This window comes from Camponotus vicinus, unplaced genomic scaffold, assembly GCF_025532165.1.
Source record: "Camponotus vicinus isolate PSW18456_S1 unplaced genomic scaffold, iyCamVici1.0 SCAF_11, whole genome shotgun sequence".
Lineage (NCBI taxonomy): Eukaryota > Metazoa > Arthropoda > Insecta > Hymenoptera > Formicidae > Camponotus > Camponotus vicinus.
Window position 1 is genome coordinate 16982383 of NW_028141947.1, and position 21217 is coordinate 17003599.

The window sequence follows — 21217 nt, forward strand, 5'->3', positions numbered from 1 at the left end:
GATAATAAATAATAATTATTAATAAATTAATAATAAATAATTATTATTAAATTAATAAATAATAATTGTTCAAATTGTTAGATTTTATCAATGAAATTATATATACATATATCTGTCTTGTGACATGTTTACACATACAATTTCTAGCACTATATCTGTTACATTTATTACAGTTTATAGCACTATTGTTGATGTTATGCTGTGTAATACTCTTTATTTCTACGTTCAAAGATAAATACGATATTGTTATGCATATTAAATAAAACATTAAAAAGCATGCTGTTATCGATACCATTTCCGAATTGCATCTAGAATACTTTACAAAAAATTGTAATATAATTACATATATTGTAATAAATAATCGCCACACAATTTTGAACCTTGTTAGACATTACATTACAAACTTGTAAAATTTCAACACAATTTCACGTCATTATATAATACTTTATATTTTATCATTATTTTCGTATCAGATAATTTATTCGTACTTCAAAATAGAACAAAAAAATTTTACGGTGACAATTTCTAACTAGTAATTTTTCAATTTAAAAAAAATTGTTCGAACTTAAAACTGCTTTAACATAAGAAATGTTCCTCAGGAAGAAAAAGCAAGGCACAAAATTGATTCTATGAAGACACCTCGATTCAGGTTTTTATCAATCACACACGTGGCGATCGATCGTACGCTCCGGATGCTTTTCGGAAACGGTCGCGATGTTCCGTCAATGCCCGATTGACAGCGATTGCACATACCTGAGAGAATGCGAATTACGTTTCCTAAAACTCAACGAACCCGCGCTCGATGCACGCGCGCATTGGATGGACAGAAGACGCAGGTACTACGCGATGGCCCGTTACACCTGGCCGGATACGGACCTAAGGATACTCCGGATACTGGACGCGGGTGTGTCCGTGCATTTATAACGACGACAACGACGGGAAGGTCGGTATACTAATCGTGCTTGCGAATTCAACCACGAACAACGAACAAACGAATTTACCGTGTGCGTGTGTACATGGGTATGTGTGTGTATGTGTGTGTGATACGTGGGTACGTTGTGCGTGAGAGAGCGGGTCCCTGCGTAACGACGGTGTGTGCGTGTATGTTTCCGGATATGTGTGTACGTGTATATGTGTGCCGAATTTGCGATTATATATTATACGTGTATATGTCAATCAATCGGAACTGAAGAGGAACTAAAACGGAAAGAAATGAAACTATAGCGAAAGAAGGGAGCAGACAAGCGGCCAGTAGCTCTTCTACCCCTGGGCTCGAGACGGAACTGGCCCGTGGGCCGCTCCAGCGGGCTCGCGAGACCCCCATCTACGATCCCCCTTCTCAATCCCCCTTCCCACCCTGCTCACGGTAACCCTCTTCTTTTGCCAACAACCACCACCGCTCGTCCCCTTTCTCCTTCCTTCTCCTCCCTTTCCTCGATTGCCGCCCCCGGTCTCGCGTTCTTGCCGCCAGGAGTGCGTTTTCCTCCCTTCCGTACCGCCCCGTGCATCCCCCTCGAACTGGGCTGGGTACTTCAGGGTTGGACGAGAGCAGGGCGGTGGTCGTTGAACCAGGTATATAGCGGCTGATGTCTGCGTCGTGTCGGTTGCGCAGCAACAAAACGACCCTTACTACCGCCGTGTCATCCCGCCGCCCCCTCCTCGTCCCTCGTCTACTATGCGCGGGGTTGCAACCCCCGTGCACCCTGTCGCTACAGCGCAGCTCTCGGACGGTTTCCCAGGAGAAGCGACTAACCTCCGCGAACCCGGGCGAAGGGAGAACCGAGTGACGATCGGGATGAAAATGCGGAGAGGCAGGAGGGACAGATCTGTGCAACGGAGTCGACGTGTACGCGCGCCAGTGAATTAATATCGGGATTCGCCGGGGCCGAAATGATTTAATTCCGGATTTTAATCCGGGCTTTTATCTACGCCTCGATACCAGATTATACAAGCGTCGACTCTTTCTTTTTCACCCTTTCTTTTATCTGCCGTATACGCGGGAACGTTGCCAAGAACCGGCGACTGAGCTTCCCTCACATTTTTTGCTTTTTCTTACAAGATTAAGCGTTTTATTGCTTCTGCGAAAAATCTTATATCGGGATTGCTAATTATTCGCGTTCGTCTTTTCGTCGTCTTATATATCTTTATACTTACTTTTCATTTGTTATTTTATTCTTAATGCCAATTAAAAAAAAACGTTGTAAGCAGTACATTCCTATTTTGTTATACTTCTTTGCATTAAAAATAAATATGAGATAACTGCCTTAAAACTCATATCGATCCGAGTTAAATGTGAAAGATAATTAATGAAATCTAAAAAATCTTTTCATTATTTCCTATTTTTGATTATGTTCTCTTTATATTAATGATTGGAAATAAATTTAATTTCACGTAGATAAAACGAAAGAAATTGATGGTATTTTCTACATTTTGCCCAAAATATAATACTAAAAAAATAAGAAAAAGAAGGAAATTTCAAGATAGAAAAAAAGGAATAAAATAGATAAAAAACGACAGATATCCATTGAGAGAAAAAAGAGTCGGACACAATTTTTCTGAATGTCGCGATTGACTGCATGATCAGCTCCCCTCTTGATAGATATTTTCTTAGACTCGGAAACTATAATCAATCCCACTATATATAAAATAATCATTCTTTCTTTTATAACCTTATTATACCGTCGCGTTTTATTCTATTCTATTAATAAAATAAAGGCACTTATATGGAAATAAGCAAGGCTACTTATATGGAAATTTAAATTCATCTACTCTCTAAAAGTAAATCAGTGTATTATCACTGTAATCAGTGCTGTACTTATAACTGTTTGTAATCAGTGAGTATTTACTGTTTTTCAGTGATAATACACTGATTCACTCTAGTGAAAGTAGTAGAAACTACTGATGCTACTGAAACTACTGAAACTACTGATTACAGTGATAATACACTGATTCACTTTTAGAGAGTATATAGTGAGAAAACTTATTATATAATTTATTGTTTTACAATATTTTTAAATTCCTTATGGAATCTAATATTATAATATTCAACCTTTAAAAAAATATCTTCACTTTTTTATTAAACATTTTTAAAAAATATCTTTAATTTTGTATATTGTGTTAACATTTTTATATTATGTTGAGCGAAAAGCAGCCTATATATTCATGTATAATGTATACATACGTCATATATGTATGTATTCACTCGCAAGTCATGTACATATACTTATTGAGACATATACATATAAGATATATTCATATATCAATATATCAATATATAAATATATATACATATATATATATATATATATTATTTAATAATATTAATTATATATAATATTATTTGCGCGCGTACATAATATTGTGTGTATGTATATTTATCAAGAGAAAGAAATCGATGCATTTTTTTTTATGCATCGCAAACAAGTTAAACAGTTACGTGCTGCCATCTAATGTAGTCTTTCAATATCACATGCATATCTCTCTCTCTCTCTCTCTTTCTAAAAAATTATAACAAATGGTAATAAACTTTTATAAAATAAGTCATTCAGTCATAAAAAATCAAAAGTCAATCAGAAATATTTTATAAATATAAAATTAAAATTCAATAAACTTTTGATTGATAACGCGCCATTTTTAATAGCGTATTCTTTCGATATGAAGTGCGTTTAGTATTATTTGATTATTGCCTAAAAACATATTAAAGGCAGTTGCGCGTCCAACAATCGTAAAGAGAAAATATGCTAATATTATATTCCATAAATCTATCGCTACCGTTTTTTCATTGATATTTTATATCCGAAAAATAGCGCGATATATATACATACGCATTTTATTAAAAAAAGAATTCCAATATGTGTACTTTACTTACCGAATTCCAGCACATCGCGCCTCACTCGAAACGATGAAACAGCATGGCCAAAAGCACACACACACACACACACACAAAGTCCGTCACTTCAACGCGCGCGCGTTTCCGGGAAAACACTATTTTAAAACAGAATCTTACACGCTTCCTCAGAATTATTATATTTCGCGGTAATTTCACCTCTCTGTTCGCCTTCGAAACTCCGATCGTCCCGCCGATGACGCCAAGTGCGCCGCGACGCGCGCATGCGCTCCACGACAGCCGTTACCGGCGCGAAGTTGGCGTTGATCGCACTAGCGACGCCGCGCGGAGGCTCGCGAAGACTCCAGTAGCTCGCCATGTTTTTTACTGAGTGGGGTGTGTAGAAGAGAGGCCGGGGTGAAAATCATCTCTCGAGGTATGCAGGTACGTTTAAGAATTTTGCATTTCTTGCTATCACGATGGACACGCGTGTTCGGATTTGTGCATTAGCGCGATTCCCGTCGCGATTCCCGGTTGCGAGCGATCGCGTAATGTCGCGTTTCGTAACGTCGTCACATCGCGCACAGGCTCATGCGTTCCGGGCAAGAGGTATGACTCAGGCAAAACTATAGCGCAATCGGCAAGGTTATTTGCATTACATATATCCGTCCCTTTGCCAACAACTCGCACGCGCGGATACGTAATTGCGTCGCTCGCCTAAATCCGCGCTCGTTCGTTCTCTCTTTCTCTCGTTCGCTCGCTCGCTCTCTCTCCCTCTCTCTCCCTCTCTCTCTCTGCGCGTTGTGCATTCGCAATCCTCATGGCGAGATAACTCCGAAGAGATCGATGTATATATTGCGTTTTGTTGCACACGTCTGCATATCTATAGATAGATAGCACGTCTCTTTGACAACAGTCACAATGGTCTCGAACATGTGTAACGTCGCGATTCTATTTGCATATGCGCTGCATGACTTCTGGACCTTGGTCTTTGTTTCTCCGCCTTCTCGCGGTGCACGTTGGCAAAATTTATTATTCTGTACACTGTGATGTATAGAATGTTGTCTATATATATGTGGCAGCTGACGTATTTCTTTAAACGGTTACCAACAAGTATTAATATGTTAAATATTATAAAGTAGGATATTTCACATAGAATATATCGCGGAAATTTTTACAGCAGTATTGATAATGATTTAATATGCATATATAAATAAACTTCTAGGGATATTTGTAATTTGCGCTTATCTATAATTATAATTTAATTTCATTGCAATCGTATAACAAATTGTCGAGCCATAGAATAATTGTTCTTATGAAAAGTATAACAATACTAGCCAAGAAGTTCTAGGAAAATATAAAACAATGAATAAGATAATATTATTTATATTTTGTATATAATACCAAAAAATGTTAATTATAAATGAAACGATATATGTTTGTGGTAGCAAAGCGATTATTTATATCATTTTTATTTGTTAACTTTCAGTGTCAAAATGGGAAGGAGACTATACTTGTTATCCTTCACTAAGACCTGCCAGCCTCACTTTAATGATATATCCACCACCCATGCACAAGAACTAAATAATTTTTAAACAACGTAACAAACTCTAAGAAACGCTAATAATATTTCCGGGCAATTAAGAAATTTAATGTGAGAAATTTAAAACAAGAAGCGAAGAAAAACGTTTGATAAGCCCGTTTGATAAGTCCAAGCGTTGTGGTGGTGGATTCTGTAAAATTGAAAAATTAAAGGACAATAATAAAATATCTTACTGTATATACGTGAGTGAATTTATATAGATTTTAAAGGGTTGTTGATTTTAGTGGCTCTTCGTTGAAATGTTGACGTTATAAAATGAATGTAATCCACGAATCATGATTGTAATTTGTTGTAGGAGAGAAGATGATCACCCTGGAGGTAGTGGAGTTGGTTAGAGTTTCTGGGTCTAGGAGGAGATTTATTAAGAGGGAATGAGGAATCCGGCATTGCATTTGATCGGGATAGCGGCGTCCCCTGGAGGAGGAGGTGAAGTCTTTGGTTCGCGGGCCGAGGAGGAGTTGCGCCAGTGGCTCGAAGCACGCCTGGACGCATTAGGGATTGACCCTGTTGCGTACTCGCGATTTGTGCTCAGCCTATTGCGCCGCCCCGACTCGGCCCTAAGTCCTCCAGAAGAGGCAATTGAGCTAGGTAGAGGCACAGGACGTCGCATACGTGCCCGATCTAAAGCAAAGCTGCCAACACATGGTGACAGGGAGCAACGACGAGCTGTTGTGCAATGTCTGACAAGTGCCGCTGATGACGTGAGTTTAAAATATAATTTTTATTAAGAATATATAAAATCTTTAATTTCTGTTTCTTAAATTGATACGTTATATGATAATTATATGTAAAAATAACATTTCTCCTATGTATAGAAATACGGAGTGGAAACACTGGTTGATGAATTGTGTATAAAATTAAAAGAATTGGAAGGAGGAAGTTCGCATGATGAAAAAGAAGAATCTAAGAAATCCAGTGATGAACCCAAAACGAATTTAGAAGCACTCACACCTCGTGATAGAGCTCTTAGATACTACGCAGCATTCCCATCCTTGGAATCTGTATCCATCAAAAAATTTTCTCTCAAAAATTTTGCCAACAGCAACAATAATAAAGACAACGGAATTAATTTGCATAATAATAAAAATAACAGCGCTTATAATAAAAAAACTAAAATGTCTATTGTAAGTATAACACTTCTCTATTTGTTTGGCATTTTATATAATTATCAGTATGGTAAATTATTATTTTCTTTTTTTCCTTTTTTAGAGCATTGAATCACAAAGATCAGAGGATAAAGAAAGCTTCGGATTCGTTAAATCAATGGAACGGGAAAGGGAAAAAGAACGCGAATTGGAACTCGATCAATTAAGATTAGCGCAGTTAAAGGCAAAGTTTAATGAAAACTTGGAGGCACTTTGGAATTCAGTACCAGGCAATGCGCAGGACACAGCTTCAATATGGGCAGCTCCAACACTTTCCATTCCTTCTGGACCTCTATGGCCAACAGACACTACCAAGACAATCTTTACTTTACCTATTTCAAATAACGATTATGCTACTGACACACCAAATCAAGACTCAATTGTTGATGAATCACCGCTTATCCCCTGGGATATAGATCTAATCAGCATTGAAGATAATGCAGATGAATACAGCAATAAAAATACAACAGGTCAAACAAAAATATATGTGACGACATATAATTTATGAATAATACTATTAAAAAATTTTATATAGATTGTTTTTTTATTAAAGATTCTTATGTATTAATGTATCATTACAGAATACAATATAAATTGGTCAGATTCGGTTACGGATGGACCCTGGTGCTGGAGAGGAATCGATAGCAACTTAGCTACAGGCTTGTATTGTCACAATCCTCAGACTGGTAGTTGCTTCTTTCCAATAGCATCATGTAAAACTCCAATTGGAACTTGCAAACAGTCTCGTTCGAGTTTGAAGGTAAACAGCCTTCCCGAACCAGATGAAGATTTATTGACTTCCATGCGTACTCACTTTCGTCCGATAAAGGACGATGGTCACTGGGCAGATGGAACAACGTTTCCCGTAAACAACACAGTAGAACGAGTTGCCTATCGCAGATCCGAATCAGGAAACTTGTTGTATCTTCCTGGCGGAGAAAGCCCTTATATGGAGTACCGGGAGAGCGATGCGGTGATGCCGCCCGTGTCTACGAATTTAACGTTGAAATTTCGAGTGCGTCAATGCGACAAAGGCGTCCAAACCGAGCCCATACGATCTCCGGTCAAACGTCGCATCCTTTCCGAACAGGATCATTTTCGCTATTCCCCGATCGGAGCTGAAGATGCTGCTATACTCGAACAAGAAAATATCGAAAAAGATTCCTTTGATTCGGAATGGCCTCAACTTAACTGGGTACAATCAAGTATACCTCTGCACAATGATAGAAAAAGGTAATGAATATCGTTATAAAATATATGTCATATATGCATTGCACAAATACCTCAGTTACATAAAAATTATAACATAACGTCGTATTTGCAAATACTGATGAAGCAGTTTTACAAATTAATTAATTGTTTTTTTTTTTTATTATTATTAAGTGAGTGGAGTCGACCAAATTGCCAAACTGGAATTGCCATACGAGATTTGCAATACAATACATAATCGTTACAATTCAATTGGGTAATAACAAAAAAAAATTGATTATAGACAACTTATATTTCTAGTGCGAAAGATAAATATTGATATATATGTGATTATTCTAGAAAATTTCAATAGACTAAATTAATTTAATATAACCATACAACTATGCAATATGTACAACATTTTCATTGGAAAATATTTGAATGAGTTTTGATCCTTCAAAAAACATGAGATCAATTTTTCTTTAGAACAGGACTCACGCATGTTAAAAAAAATATGCAAAGAGTTACAACAGAGATTTTGCTACTTAGTAATTGTCCTGAATTCAATTGCAATTCGAAGATATATCGATAGTTTGGATAAAACTTTTACAGACACAATTTAGTTTTGTCACACAATAATTGTATGTACTCTAATTATACATGATATCTTTTTTCTGATAGAAGGCACAGTAGCAGCTTTGGGTGCCAGCCACTGACGACTTTGCGTCCTTTGACCTTGTGAACTGGATAATGTAAGCTGCTAAATAATTCTATATGACGGAGATTTGAGGTTTAGCTATATATACTTTTTTTTCGCAAAATAAAGAAGCGAATGATAGGTGCGTCAATGGGGGTCCTCTTGGCATGTGGAATTTGTTATGCATGTATCCAAGAAGGCACGAGTAAACCCCATCGTCACTCGTAATAAGCAACATGCAATCGAATACAAAACGAAACGCGAGGATATTAATTATTCATTTAGATAGTTATTATTAACCCTCTTTGTGAGATGAGTAAAAAGGAATGAGAAAAAAAAGAAGTGTATACACAATGTTTCACATAATGTCTCACGTTGTAAAAACGTTGAAGACTATGAATAGCTACGTGATTTAAGTTGTAGATTGTTGATTACTTTGTGATTTTTGAGGAGAGAACTTAGTAAGCTGGGTTTTTTTAGAAAATTGTAGCAAGCAATTTTGTTTCTAACGTTCGTCTAACGTGCAGGCTAAGAGTATACTTATTCAATTTTTATTGAAAAAAAGGAAAAAATAATGGGTATTAAAATTGAGAATTGGAGACAAATTTGAAAGGATAGTTGAGTACTTATTTTAAATGCTGCACGTTGCAAATCGGGTATTTAATTAAAGTGCTGTTCTATTTTCTTGTTGTTTTTTCGTAATTATTAACGGATTATCTTCTTAATCTCGTATTCTCCTAATTATAATTTAACTCCCTAGAAGATTAATCCTTCCCTCTATCCTCTTTTCCCTCTCCCATCTTCCACATTTCCTTGTATCCAGTGCTTTCCCTGTGCTCACCCTAAGAAAATCGAATAACTGAGAATGTACATGTAAAAAAAAAAACGTGTAATTTGAAAACACATGCTTACCTCATGAAAGAGGTACGCAAGAAAAAGAAAAAAAAATACAAGAAATGTTACTAGTATGCAAATGCCTTAGAAAGGAATGTTGAAAGATGTTAATGTGTCCAAAGGAAATGTATAGCGTGTATAATTGACTTTGTCTTTGAGAGAGATGATTTAAGGAGAATGTGCAAGAATCGAATGTTGAAAGATGTCAATGCATGGAATGTGTCAACACTTATAACTGACTCTTTGTCTTCAGGAAATGCTGTAAAAGAAAATGCAAATAAAAAAGTGGAACGAACAAAAATATATTTGCGCGAAATAATGTATGAAAAGGACAAATTAAAGGCATTGCGAACATTATACATAATTTTGAATCTTCCATCTCTTCACACATTTATTCATCCAAAAAATCCGAGAATTATATCCTCTCCTTTTATCAGGACAAATTATCTAAAGTCACAAACATGTCACAAGTACGATATATGCTAAGAGCATGCAAATTGATCTATAAAGTTACCATATATTACAATAACCGCTTCACTGTCACATCAATATGAAGATTCATAAATCTAAAAAACATCTTGAAAATCTTATAGAAAATTAGCATATTGTCTAAAAATAATTTTATATTTGTGCGATAATTTATTTTCTATATTTTATATATATCTCCCGAATAACACGGAACTTAAAATCTTGATCTAAATTGCATTGATTTAAATCCATGTGTGGGAGCAGGATGTAAATTGAATCTTATTGGTTTGATTGCTTTTGTTATGTTAGTTTTGGGAGATGTATCGTTACGTATGTCGCTAACTTTCGCACGGTAACGATAATACCAATACTCGAATGCTAGCGTGAGACAAGCAAAGACAATGCCCACGAAAATTACGAGGAATACTCCGCCAATATTATGAATACTGATACCATCGCTCTGATCATTTTCTAAATCGCAATTTTTCCGCATAGGATTATACTTCCACCATTTGTCTTTCAACTTTTCCAATCTTCTCTTGTTCAATAATATGAGGATTCTGCAAAAAAGATTCTTCTTCATAAAGAATATATATAAATATGTTTCCATACGTACGCGTTATTAAATTGATCCTTCAATGGTGATCCTTGTTGGACAGCGATGGCGTACGGTTTTCTCGAAAATTCTTCCCCGACTTGAGTCAGATCGCAATTTGTCAGGACGAGATATTTGATGGTCGAGGCATCTCCGATGAAAGCGAATTCATTATTCGCATACTGACCCTGACGTCGAATTCGTTTTAAAGCGTCGTCGATTGTGTTTGGAAAGCCAGCCTCTTTCATGGCTTGAAACATTTTTGTATACTTGTCGCTAACAGGATAATCCCAGACAGCGAGTTTCGCCCTTTCCACATCCGATAAGCTATCATTCAGGCTCATATCTTTCCAAATACTGCAAAAAATTGGAATAAGTTTAACTTGACAAAGAATTTCTCGCGCACATGAAGCTGATGGGAAGAAGAAGAGAAAAGATGACGGAAAGAAGAAGAGAAAAGATGATAGGAAGAAGAAGAGAAAAGATGACGGGAAGAAGAAGAGAAAAATTGATGGGAAGAAGAAGAGAAAAGATTACTTACTCATAAAAGCGAGACTCGATATTCGCCATCCTCTCAAAATAGACGTACGCCGGGGAATTTAATATAGGCGCGTACTGTATTTTGTACTGTTTGCTAAGATCCTCCAAGGTCTCGATAGGTATTTCCAGTCTGGACACTGTGAGGAAAGCCGCCAGGTTTGCTGTGTAGGATGCGATGATGATGAATCCAAAGAGCCACCATGTGGCCGCCACCAACCTGCCGGATAAATTTTTCGGCGCCTCGCCGCCACCTTGAGGAGTCAGAGAAGTCATGCAAAACCAGAAGCACTCCCTGAGATTGAACTCCCTCTTCTCGTCATCGTCTTTGTACTTCTCGCGATTGTTCTGATAGCTGTAGGGCGACCAGCGGTCAAACGTCCACATGAGGAAGCTGGTAAAGAAGTAAGCCGCCAATATGCAGAGCCAAACGTCCCTCTCCAGTACGGTGAGAAACTTGAAGAGCGACGTCGTTGTCTTCGTCTTCTGCATCATGATCGTCAGACCGACTAGATCGTAATAGGGCACGGTGAAATCCACGACCTTCTCTCGCTCTGCCATCACCCATATCGAGCCTAGACCGATATCGGCCCGCTTGTCTACCAGCTCCCTTATTATACCGTTCCAACTGCCGTTTTCGTTCAGCGCCCCATACTGTCCATCCTCCATCTCGCGCACCTCGTATTCAAATGGCACGGTCTCGCGGATCGCATCCAGCAGGTCGATGCAGAAACCGTACCATTGTTTAGTCTCGTTGTCGTACATCATGAAAGGCGAGTGCTGAATGGTAACCACCCTGTAGTTTGTCACCGCGCTGTTGTTCATGATGTCCTCGTTGGTGATCTTTTGGAAAATCGCAAGAGTTGTAAGTTCTCTCTTGTTCTTTTGATATTATGCGTGGACAATCGACGATAATGTTGGATTACACGCAGGGTGGACAGTGTTGTATCGAGTCGGCGCCGGCGCCGATGTGTGAAGAGAAGGTGGTGCGAAGCGAGTAAAACTAAATACGCAAATAAGGGCGAAGAGAGAAGGGAGTGCGAACTCGTGCGCTTTCGTGACGCGATATGTGAATAAATATAAGTGCATGTGACTATCCATTCTCTGACCACCTTGAACTTTTTCCAGGGCAGATAAGCGATCGTCATTAGACGAGAGCGATGGTGAGGCAGATACGTGGTATGGTATTAATAAAGGAAGAGCTTACGTCGAAAAATATCCCTTTTTTTCCCTCCAATGTAAGTGTATCTCATTTAATGAATATTATTGCGTTTGCATTTATTAACAAACAGTCTCTTTGAGAAGAGCAATAATTCAAAACACATGCTAGTTTTTTACTTGAGCATTTCTGTATCTTTTTTAATTTATAAATGTTAGATATATTACGCTATACTATAGTGCAGGTTGAATATTCTTCGCAAATGAGCAAACGTTAGATATAAAAGTCAAAATGCACTACAATATCATTTTAATGCAATTCCTTCAATACGACGACCAAATTGCTTTTTTTGCGAATTATTTCTGAACATATTCATGGAACATGGAAAAGGATAGTACAATGCGGACAAAAAAATATGAACGATCGATCGCATAAATGCCGCTTGGTCAACCACGATGGTCAAGAGTGATCAATAATCCTTGGATATGGCACTCGAGAGAAATGGAAGAAAAATCGAAAAGGTCACACGCGATATTGAAAACATCTTCGTATTTTTCAACCGGAAAAAAATTTCTTAGAATATATCGTGTGCAAACGTAATCCCCTCGTTCGTTTAATATCGACAAATCGATTAAAAAGTAAAAAAAATAAATGGAAAATATTAATAAATCATTCGATTAACACACATGTACGCTACGTCTCAAGCAACTTGGACCTACTTGCACGGCCGTATCTATGCCCGCCTGCCATTCTCCGCTTTGTATCTTCGACGTGATCTTTTCTCGCTCCATGTTCACCAGGTACATGACCATCTTAAAGTCCGCGCCGTGTTCTCCATTTTTTCTACCCCAATGAATACCGGCGTACGTCGGCGTCATATTCTTCGAGGTCGCCATCAATTTAGCCAAAAAGTCCAGGCCCCTCGTCGGCGTGTTGGTCTCGTTGTAGATGTTGCAATTGATTTGATGGGGTTCCAAGGGCCAGTCGCCGTTATCCAAAGCCGACTTCATCGCACGAACTCCCAACAAGGTCAAATCGTAATAAAAAGCGGATGTGATGAACGTTTTCGGGAGTATCGTCCTTACGACGGACTCTGCCTCGCTTTGATTGCCCACCGTCGGCGATTGCGGCTTGATGAATAACAGGGTGATATTTTCACATTGGCAGCTCGGCCATAATTCGTCATTCAAAGTCAAAACGAACCAGCCGTACTTCCGTCCGGTGAAGCTCAACGATTCCGCGATATCCAATACCATATCGATGGATTTCTCGTCGCCCAATAGAAAGTAATTGACTACATCCAAATCTCGCAATCTCATTAATTGCTCTTTAATTAATTCGATCGAATTATGCAGATCGTTGATGACGTGTCTGGTCGGCACGTTTAACAACAAACTCTTATACTTGTGATTCATAATGAAATTCTTATCGAAGAGAATGCCGGCATTAGTGATGTTCATCTGGATCGCCAGCTGTCGAATTATCTCGGGCGCGAGATCGCCCGGTGTCATTACCTGAAGTGAAATTTCAAGCGACACGAAACTAAAAAAGATATCTAAAATATATCTGAAGAATTTTCTTCTAAACAACCAGAAGAGACTTTACCGACTTTAAACTAAATCGGATCTTCTTGAACTGGACTTTAATAAATAAATGGTTATATATATTTCTAAATTGTTTAAAGCAAGATACATAAAACTATAACTGACAAAGCACAGACCGGAATATATTAGTATTAGACACATCTGAACTCGCTTTAAATATATCAATGGACATGTAATGTTCTGTTCTCTGTTAGCAGATTTTTCCATGTGTGCAACTAAACGCATTCTGGTACCTGGATCAAGTAATTTTTCTGATCAAGGTCCAGATCTCGCCAGTAGCGGATATCGCCTTCCTGACCGTATTCTGCGGATAAGGTCGGGATTCCCATGGACGCGGTGAACGAACTCGATGCTTCGGCGCCCGGGCCGATTGTCGTCACGTCCAGGACCAGATCTGGGACGGTGGAGCCGCCTCTCCCGACGGCCGAGCCCCAGACGTCACATATAGTATCGAGACTCTCGCCCGAATCGCTTTCGTTGATTTGCACGGACCATACAGTGCCTAGATGATCCGGATATTTCTCCCTCAGAGCCTTCAAGGCAGCGGTCACGCTCACGTTGGCCGCCTCGTTCTTCAGGCCATTAATTATAACTAATTGGGGAAAAAGCACCCCGACATGGCATGCGAAAAAAAGAAAAAGGATAAAATCGAGTCAGGCGATTAATCTTAAGATGTAACACCCTTAGGATACTATCTTAAATAGCTTGTTAATGAAAAGTTAGAATCACGCTATGAGACAAAAGCAGTTATCGCGAGTCATTTGAAAAACTTAATGAAACAGTTTAAAAAGCTGTTTCCATTTTCGCAAATGGAAGCTCTCTGTACATGCTTGTTACGTACTAATGGATGTGACTTTTTTCTCTACGTGATGATTAATGTAGCCGTTAATAACAATACGTCATGATATCGCATCGATCATAAATATTGTTACCGTCAGAAATTGTTATCGCGTTACGCAAGAAATATTCCAATCAAAAATTTCTACGGGGTGGAAACCTACAGAGATTCACCGGTCTTGATCGCGTCGGTCTCTGTTTATCGCCTCCGCTCGATGCATCCTCTCCGTGGACCATAAAAATCACCGATATAACGTACAACATCATACAAGTCTTCGCGACGCAACGATCAAAAAGCATGATCAATGAGCGATCAAGCTTCCCCGACTTGAAAATTAAAAGCGTCGAACAATCACCGACGTTTCCAAGGATATAATAAAAGTATAATCAACTTGGTCCATCGAAGATATTTTCAGCAACACTAAGATAAAGATTAAAACTCGAAGTTATGTATATCACTTATGTCAACGTTCTTTCGTTTAAGGATATCGAAGGCGCATCGAGGGGGAAAACGCGCTAAGTTAGTCGCTTCAAGAAAAGTGCGCTCAATTCCCCACGATTAATTGTTACTGCGTTTATATCGAGCTTAATAATCGTCAGTTCGATCTCGAAGTAGGCGTATGGAAGTAGAACACTGGGTCGGCAACACGGCCTTCACGGTCCAGTTATACAACTCGAGGATGAAAGCGATGGTAGCGTTGACCGTTATTACGCGGCATCGTCGGGACGCTTTCCCTCGAAATAATCTTTCCTCAGATTCGTCATGCACGGTCCGAAAACTTCAAAGCGAATATCGCACGGTCAGCTGTCTACTGGCGAAGTGGTTAGCAGGTATTTCGCTCTAAGGTGTCCTGCGGTTTATTTGTGTTTGTCCATCGGTTGCCGCGGGGATGACCCCAATCAATCGTCTTAACCCATCAGCACACCTGTCATCTCTTCTTTCAACAAAAATCCGATGGATATATATCTAGGATTTGCAGCGCGTCGCGTTTCGAGAATCGAGAATCGAGAACACGCGAGCGATATAATTACGAGTTAATCCCGCGCAAATCATCGCATGTTTTACAACTCTAGGAAATATTTTCTTTAATGTCTAGATTAATCGTCTCGAAAGAGCGAAAGAATGAAATCTTGATAATGAAAATATACAAGCGCGAGCTGCGTGCTGTAATAAAAGGAAAACGCAATTATTATAGGAAGTGCTAATAGGAAGGAGCACATTATAATTAACGTATTGTATTATTAATTATGATTTCGATCCTGAATGCTTATTTACGCAAATTATCAGCGATGGAATTAATACGGTTGAACCAGGTTGGGAAATTGTATTTGCTCGACGCAAATTGATCGAGAATGATGTTAATGATTTGCACGCGGTGAAAAAGTGACCGCTCGTACGCGGAAAGAGATACGAATGCTAAAGGATTTGCATTTACGCATTTACGGTTGTCGGGTCGGTGTAATCGATCACTTCCATTTCATTTATTCGCTGTTTTTCTGAAATCGATTCAGCCTTTGCGAAAAGGACTCTACTTAGCCAGTTAAGTGCGCTTTGATTACCGTTCGTCCTTTGCGTTCGCTTTTTCATATATCTCTTTGAGTCGCAATAAATCTGATCTTTTTTTAAAAAATGGGACGCGCTCTCTATCTTGATAACTTTTGGAAAAATTTATAGCTACAGAAATATAAATGAAAACGAAAAGACTAAGCAATTAACGTCAAATAATCGTGATCGTCATTTTGATGTCTATTTTGATAATTTTATATATGTAGATATGTATCAGAATACATATATCAGAAAAATTTTGAAATGAAAAAGCAAGAGCTGTCAAAGAAGCACGAAGACAGTTTTTATGTGTGTTTAGGATCGATCAAAAAATATCCAGGTACAACGGCAACGGCAATGACAACATTGTATTCCTTTTCCGGTAATATAACTGCCATCGAAATAAATCACCACCTGTAAAAATGATTTATAATTCGTCAGAGTGCACATTTTCGCTCAAATATTTAGTTTATATACATCATAAGTTGAGATTACTTTATCATTTTAGGATAGATGACTTTACTTTACCACACATCTTTGTTTTTATTTTAACAGCATCTGTATTTTACACACGAACAACATTGTTAAAAAATTATTGATTGCGCGATATTTTTTATATATTTTTAAATATATATATTATATGTACAAATAATATAATATATTATATAATAATATTATAATAGTATATTATAATAATATATTATATTATTATATATTATAATAATATATTATATTATTTGTACATATTGTATATAATATATAAATAATTTTTTTCATTTTTTTGACAATCAGAAAAATTACTTTTAAGACCGGCTGTTATTTAAACTACGTCACGCGAACTTGTATCAATCGAAGCGATTACTAAGCATTTCTTACACGCAAATCAACCGGTTGCAAGAAAAATATTTATATATAGTCGAAAACTACATTCCGTGGTCCAGTAATTTATAATTGCGCGATAGGAATTAAACTCCGTCCTTGACACACATGGAAGCTAAGCTCGTGGTTAACGAGCAAGCGGGGATTAAAAATCTCATGAAACGTGTAATTTAAGCACAATCAATTCGGAGCCTTGTAATATCTAACTCCATCTTGGACGCCGCGGCGTCAAAACGTCAGATACATGTCAGATACAGATATCGCGTGTGACGGTGCTATCAAACGATATGTTATTATAAGGCAATTATTATTATTTTCGTTATTAAAATCGGAGACCATTATCTTAGATAAGAAATAAATATTACGATCGACTTTATATTGTACATATCTATTTATGAATCTAACATGGGCAGACATTAATTTCCGCTCGCTCGGTTTGTGACATCCAGATATTTAAGATATTAATATCAAAAATATCTCACGTGTTAGATCGAAACCTTTTTCGATTTTAATGTCATCTGCCAGCACTATCACTCTTTCTCGGACGATTTTTGACAACTTTTAGAAATCATAGCTTGTATATAATTCTAAATATAAAAAATGCAGTGTTAAATTTCTCACATTAATATCGTTAATTTATATATATTATATGTAATTAAATATAATATATTTAATTGCATTATATGTAATTAAATATAATATATTTAATATTGCATATAATTTTATATATATTAACACATCAAAATTATACAATAGTTTTTTATTGCGAGTGTTTTCACATTTGAATGCCGTTTTTCAGCGACGCAAATATTATAAAATTATATTATTCGTCGGTAATAGATTGCAAATAGAAAAAATACATACATGTTGAATTTTCTTTTTAAACGATGACCTTCTCTTTCTTCGGAGTATTTTATTTGTCGAATGGTTAGCATCCATTATATAAATGTAAATTCGCGAGATTTATTTTTCGTGCATTATTCTCAGCATTATTCTGAATGGCGGGTTTTTTCTTTATCGCATTATAAATCTTCATTGTACTTATCCTCGACCGTACAATCGTCCCTTAACCCGTCCTTTTTATAATCCAACATGCTCTCATATAAAAACTCATTTGTCTCTACAGAGTGCAAAATTTCTGCGACCACCAAGATTATCTGCCTAAGAGCATCTCTACTATGATTATTTTGCACTTTTTACATTGTTGCGAATTAAGGTATAAACAGTCACTTAAAGTCCTTACAAGTTTAGTACTTAAATTGTTAATAATTAAACGCGCGCATCGTTGACTCTCTTATCATATTTAGGAACCATATAAACTTTTAATTGTTCTCGCGCGTAAAGGATGTAAATACGTTCTATAATCGCCTTTTAATAAAAGTGCTAATAAGGATTATATAAATATGAAAGCAAAGCTTATCCTCAGAATTTCACACATACATTAGCAGCAGACTACGTAATTAGAATGATTCTCGCGGTTACGAAATAATTAATTAAATTCGACAATATTAACATTAATGCTTTTAAACAATTCATCTGTACAGAATATAGGTATAATTTAGCTTTATATATATCAAACAATAACTTATTAGAACGAAATACGGGAGGCGAAATACATTCGATTTCGAGGCAATTTAATACGTAGATAACTTGATCAGTCGTGCATACATTTTGCATTATTTCGATAAATTGATCATTATTTTCTTTCTCGTTTTTACCGAATAATGACACCAATTATACCAGAAATATGCCATGAAATACAAACAAGTTATTCTCTCATATATAGATAAAACGTTTGGTCTTCATAATTATTTGCGGCGTTTTTCTGTGACACGAATGCATAAAAAAATAATATCGCGGCGGATATTATAGATTCACAATCATCACTGTTTGTTATCGGAGATCCCCCATAATATTTTGTCGGGAGATTTTCCTTGTGTCCGCTGAAAATATTGACTCGGCATGGCTTGTAAATTTTATCGCGCAGCTATATATTCTCACCATTCGCCTCGCGCATTCTTATATCGATTCTCTTCTAGGAATCATAAAAATTCATCGCCTCTTAATCTTAAAATAGTATATATATACATTCTTACAGGATCATTGAGATTTATATACTATTAATCAACGATAAAAGAAATTGTAGGCTATCGTTTGCGCATTGTAGCATTTATCATGCTTATCAAGATTAATCGAAGAGAGGATCGATATTCGATTTAGAAACGTATACGTAGCAAGATTTGCATTGTACAATAGTTTCCACGAATAAGACTCGTCTTGTTTATCTTGTTATTCAAAGGATATCGAATTCATCATCTTTGTGTCTGTTGGGCGAACAAGCCCTCGCTTATTGTTAAGCTTGTCAAAGAGACATCTTTGATAATAACTCGACGAGTTAGCATGGTTCACGGGACTTTCTGAAAGATAAACAGATTCATATGCTACCAATCAGTCCCGACCAGGCAGCCTGTATTTGCGAAAACTATTGTAGACCGACACGATGACGTGATGAAGAGGTATTAATGGATATCGATCGATGCTTGATATTTATGATCGATATCAGACGGAACCAGGAGCACTTTCTCAAGCTGATAAAACGTAAATATGTCTTATCCATGTATATCTTGGATATGTTTGCGTAGGACGAAGGGATACGTCAGGATTGACAAGAAACACAACAGCAAAATTCAACCAAACAGCTGATCACGAGAAACCGCAAAAACACTGGTGGCCTTCTTGAACTCTTGCATCATGATTGTGGTATCGGTATCCTTGTATAAGGATATTATGTAATAGGCAGAGAATCTTCATATAAGTCTAGCAACTATCAGAAGCTGTTACTGGACATTTTGGACGAAGATGAATATATCAAATATGATATTTATGCAAATAAATTAAACGACAATTTAAGAATTTTATCGAAAATTGCTGGTCTCTCATCTTTCATTTGTATTGAGAAAGACGATAGGATTAATGCTAACAATATATCTGTCGCAGAGAACTACACCATGACGGTTTCATGGCAATGATCGTATGTATGCAGGCCTTTTGTTATATCAGTCCATTCGGCACAAAGTCTTTGTCGCTAGATTCTCTTACGTCAAAGTCGAAATTCGAGATCTCCACCATCACGTTTGGAAGATCGATACGGTAGTCGTAACAGGTATTACCGCTACCGTTATACATGACGAACGTATAGAAAGCCGTTTCTACGTGATACCGCAGTCTCGTGGTAACATTCATCTTGCGGGCTTTCAAGCCGTTAATTATATTAGAAACATTTGCGTAAGATGTGTAATATAACTCTGGTGAGATCTGCAATTTAATATGAAACCATCCGGATAATTGCATTTAAGTTAATTCTTATTTATACAGATCTCTACTAAAACTAATCAAATGACGCGTATCAATTTATGAGCAGACAATAATGTATTTCTTAAATAATAATATAAATTTTGTACATATATTGTATTTCTCAAAATTGGAAAACAGTCAAAAGTAAAACTTTTTTTATATAATGATGGATAATCTAAAAAGCTTTTCTTGAAATTAAAAAATCCTGCTTCAGAGAAATTTAATTATTCATTTCTTTGGATAATGAGTTGCAAATAAAGAAATTATAAATGAATGTGCTGATAAATAAATATCAAAATAAGGACAACGATTTTATTGTACATGCCTTATAAATTAGAAAGCAAATATATCATATTAATATCTGCATTCAGTTTAGTATTGAAAGTATAAATTTATATGGAATGTGAAGCTCGCGTGGAAGCAAGCCAATTTTAGAACGATGCGTGATTAATGCGGCATGTTTATTTCCCGTTTATGAAGCTGTTTCGCACGTTAACCATTATAATGCGCATCACTGGTAAAAGCAAGAGTTTCTCTTTTACGTGCAAAATTATCGAAATTATAATTATCGTTTCATTATAAACATGCGTGGGCATAGCACACTTTTTAATCTGTTACCGCGAAATTTTTCCCAACTTTTTACCGCGTATTCTCGCGAAATAATACACTGCGAAAATACCGTAGAAAATGGAAACTTAGTCGCGGAAGATCTCGCTTTTATGTAGATAACTACGACTCCAGGAATAATAATCCTTGTGTTTCGATTGCTTCGAGGATGATGCGGTCGGTTTGTCTATACCTATTATTTTTTTTCTTTTTACAAAGTACCTCGTTTTCGAGAATACTTGAATGTTATAGATATGTGCGGTTCTCAATGTTTCTACG

At 36.9% G+C, this 21217-nt stretch overlaps 4 protein-coding genes across 12 annotated transcripts in view; 2 read left to right on the forward strand and 2 right to left on the reverse strand.

Moving 5' to 3' along the window:
• Nucleotides 1-4189, reverse strand: part of LOC145962357 (ELAV-like protein 3) — a 68657-nt gene extending 64468 nt beyond the window's left edge. The window contains exon 1 of one of the 2 annotated variants that reach the window (XM_083083411.1): nucleotides 3869-4189. The gene's annotated coding sequence lies outside the window, so the exon portion shown is untranslated. Of the gene's footprint in view, nucleotides 1-753; nucleotides 1270-3868 lie in introns of those variants that run through there. The other variant, XM_083083410.1, reaches the window with a different exon arrangement.
• On the forward strand, nucleotides 4122-9717 carry LOC145962354 (uncharacterized). 5 transcript variants are annotated; one of them, XM_083083399.1, is made up of 8 exons: nucleotides 4122-4262; nucleotides 5316-5611; nucleotides 5725-6130; nucleotides 6245-6553; nucleotides 6639-7044; nucleotides 7156-7807; nucleotides 7958-8039; nucleotides 8444-9717. In XM_083083399.1, exons 3-7 carry the CDS (start codon nucleotides 5801-5803, stop codon nucleotides 8019-8021), a joined length of 1761 nt encoding a protein of 586 aa, XP_082939525.1. In that variant the 5' UTR covers nucleotides 4122-4262; nucleotides 5316-5611; nucleotides 5725-5800; the 3' UTR covers nucleotides 8022-8039; nucleotides 8444-9717. The 5 variants fall into 5 exon arrangements, with proteins under 5 accessions (XP_082939525.1, XP_082939524.1, XP_082939528.1 ...); XM_083083398.1 differs by having other exon boundaries at nucleotides 4129-4270; XM_083083402.1 differs by lacking the exon at nucleotides 7958-8039 and having other exon boundaries at nucleotides 4129-4270.
• Nucleotides 8444-21217, forward strand: part of P5cs (Delta[1]-pyrroline-5-carboxylate synthase) — a 52634-nt gene continuing 39860 nt past the window's right edge. The window contains exons 1-2 of the mRNA XM_083083393.1: nucleotides 8444-8514; nucleotides 12082-12191. Of these exons, the coding sequence (XP_082939519.1) occupies nucleotides 12114-12191 (78 nt within the window). The 5' untranslated portion in view covers nucleotides 8444-8514; nucleotides 12082-12113. The remainder of the gene's footprint in view (nucleotides 8515-12081; nucleotides 12192-21217) is intronic.
• Nucleotides 9135-21217, reverse strand: part of Ir25a (ionotropic receptor 25a) — a 38164-nt gene continuing 26081 nt past the window's right edge. The window contains exons 3-8 of one of the 4 annotated variants that reach the window (XM_083083388.1): nucleotides 14718-15718; nucleotides 13950-14308; nucleotides 12832-13626; nucleotides 10958-11796; nucleotides 10438-10773; nucleotides 9135-10381 (exon numbers count right to left, since the gene is read on the reverse strand). In XM_083083388.1, the coding sequence (XP_082939514.1) occupies nucleotides 10036-10381; nucleotides 10438-10773; nucleotides 10958-11796; nucleotides 12832-13626; nucleotides 13950-14308; nucleotides 14718-14853 (2811 nt within the window). In that variant the 5' untranslated portion in view covers nucleotides 14854-15718 and the 3' untranslated portion in view covers nucleotides 9135-10035. Of the gene's footprint in view, nucleotides 10382-10437; nucleotides 10774-10957; nucleotides 11797-12831; nucleotides 13655-13949; nucleotides 14309-14648; nucleotides 15719-21217 lie in introns of those variants that run through there. The other 3 variants (XM_083083389.1, XM_083083391.1, XM_083083390.1) reach the window with 3 other exon arrangements.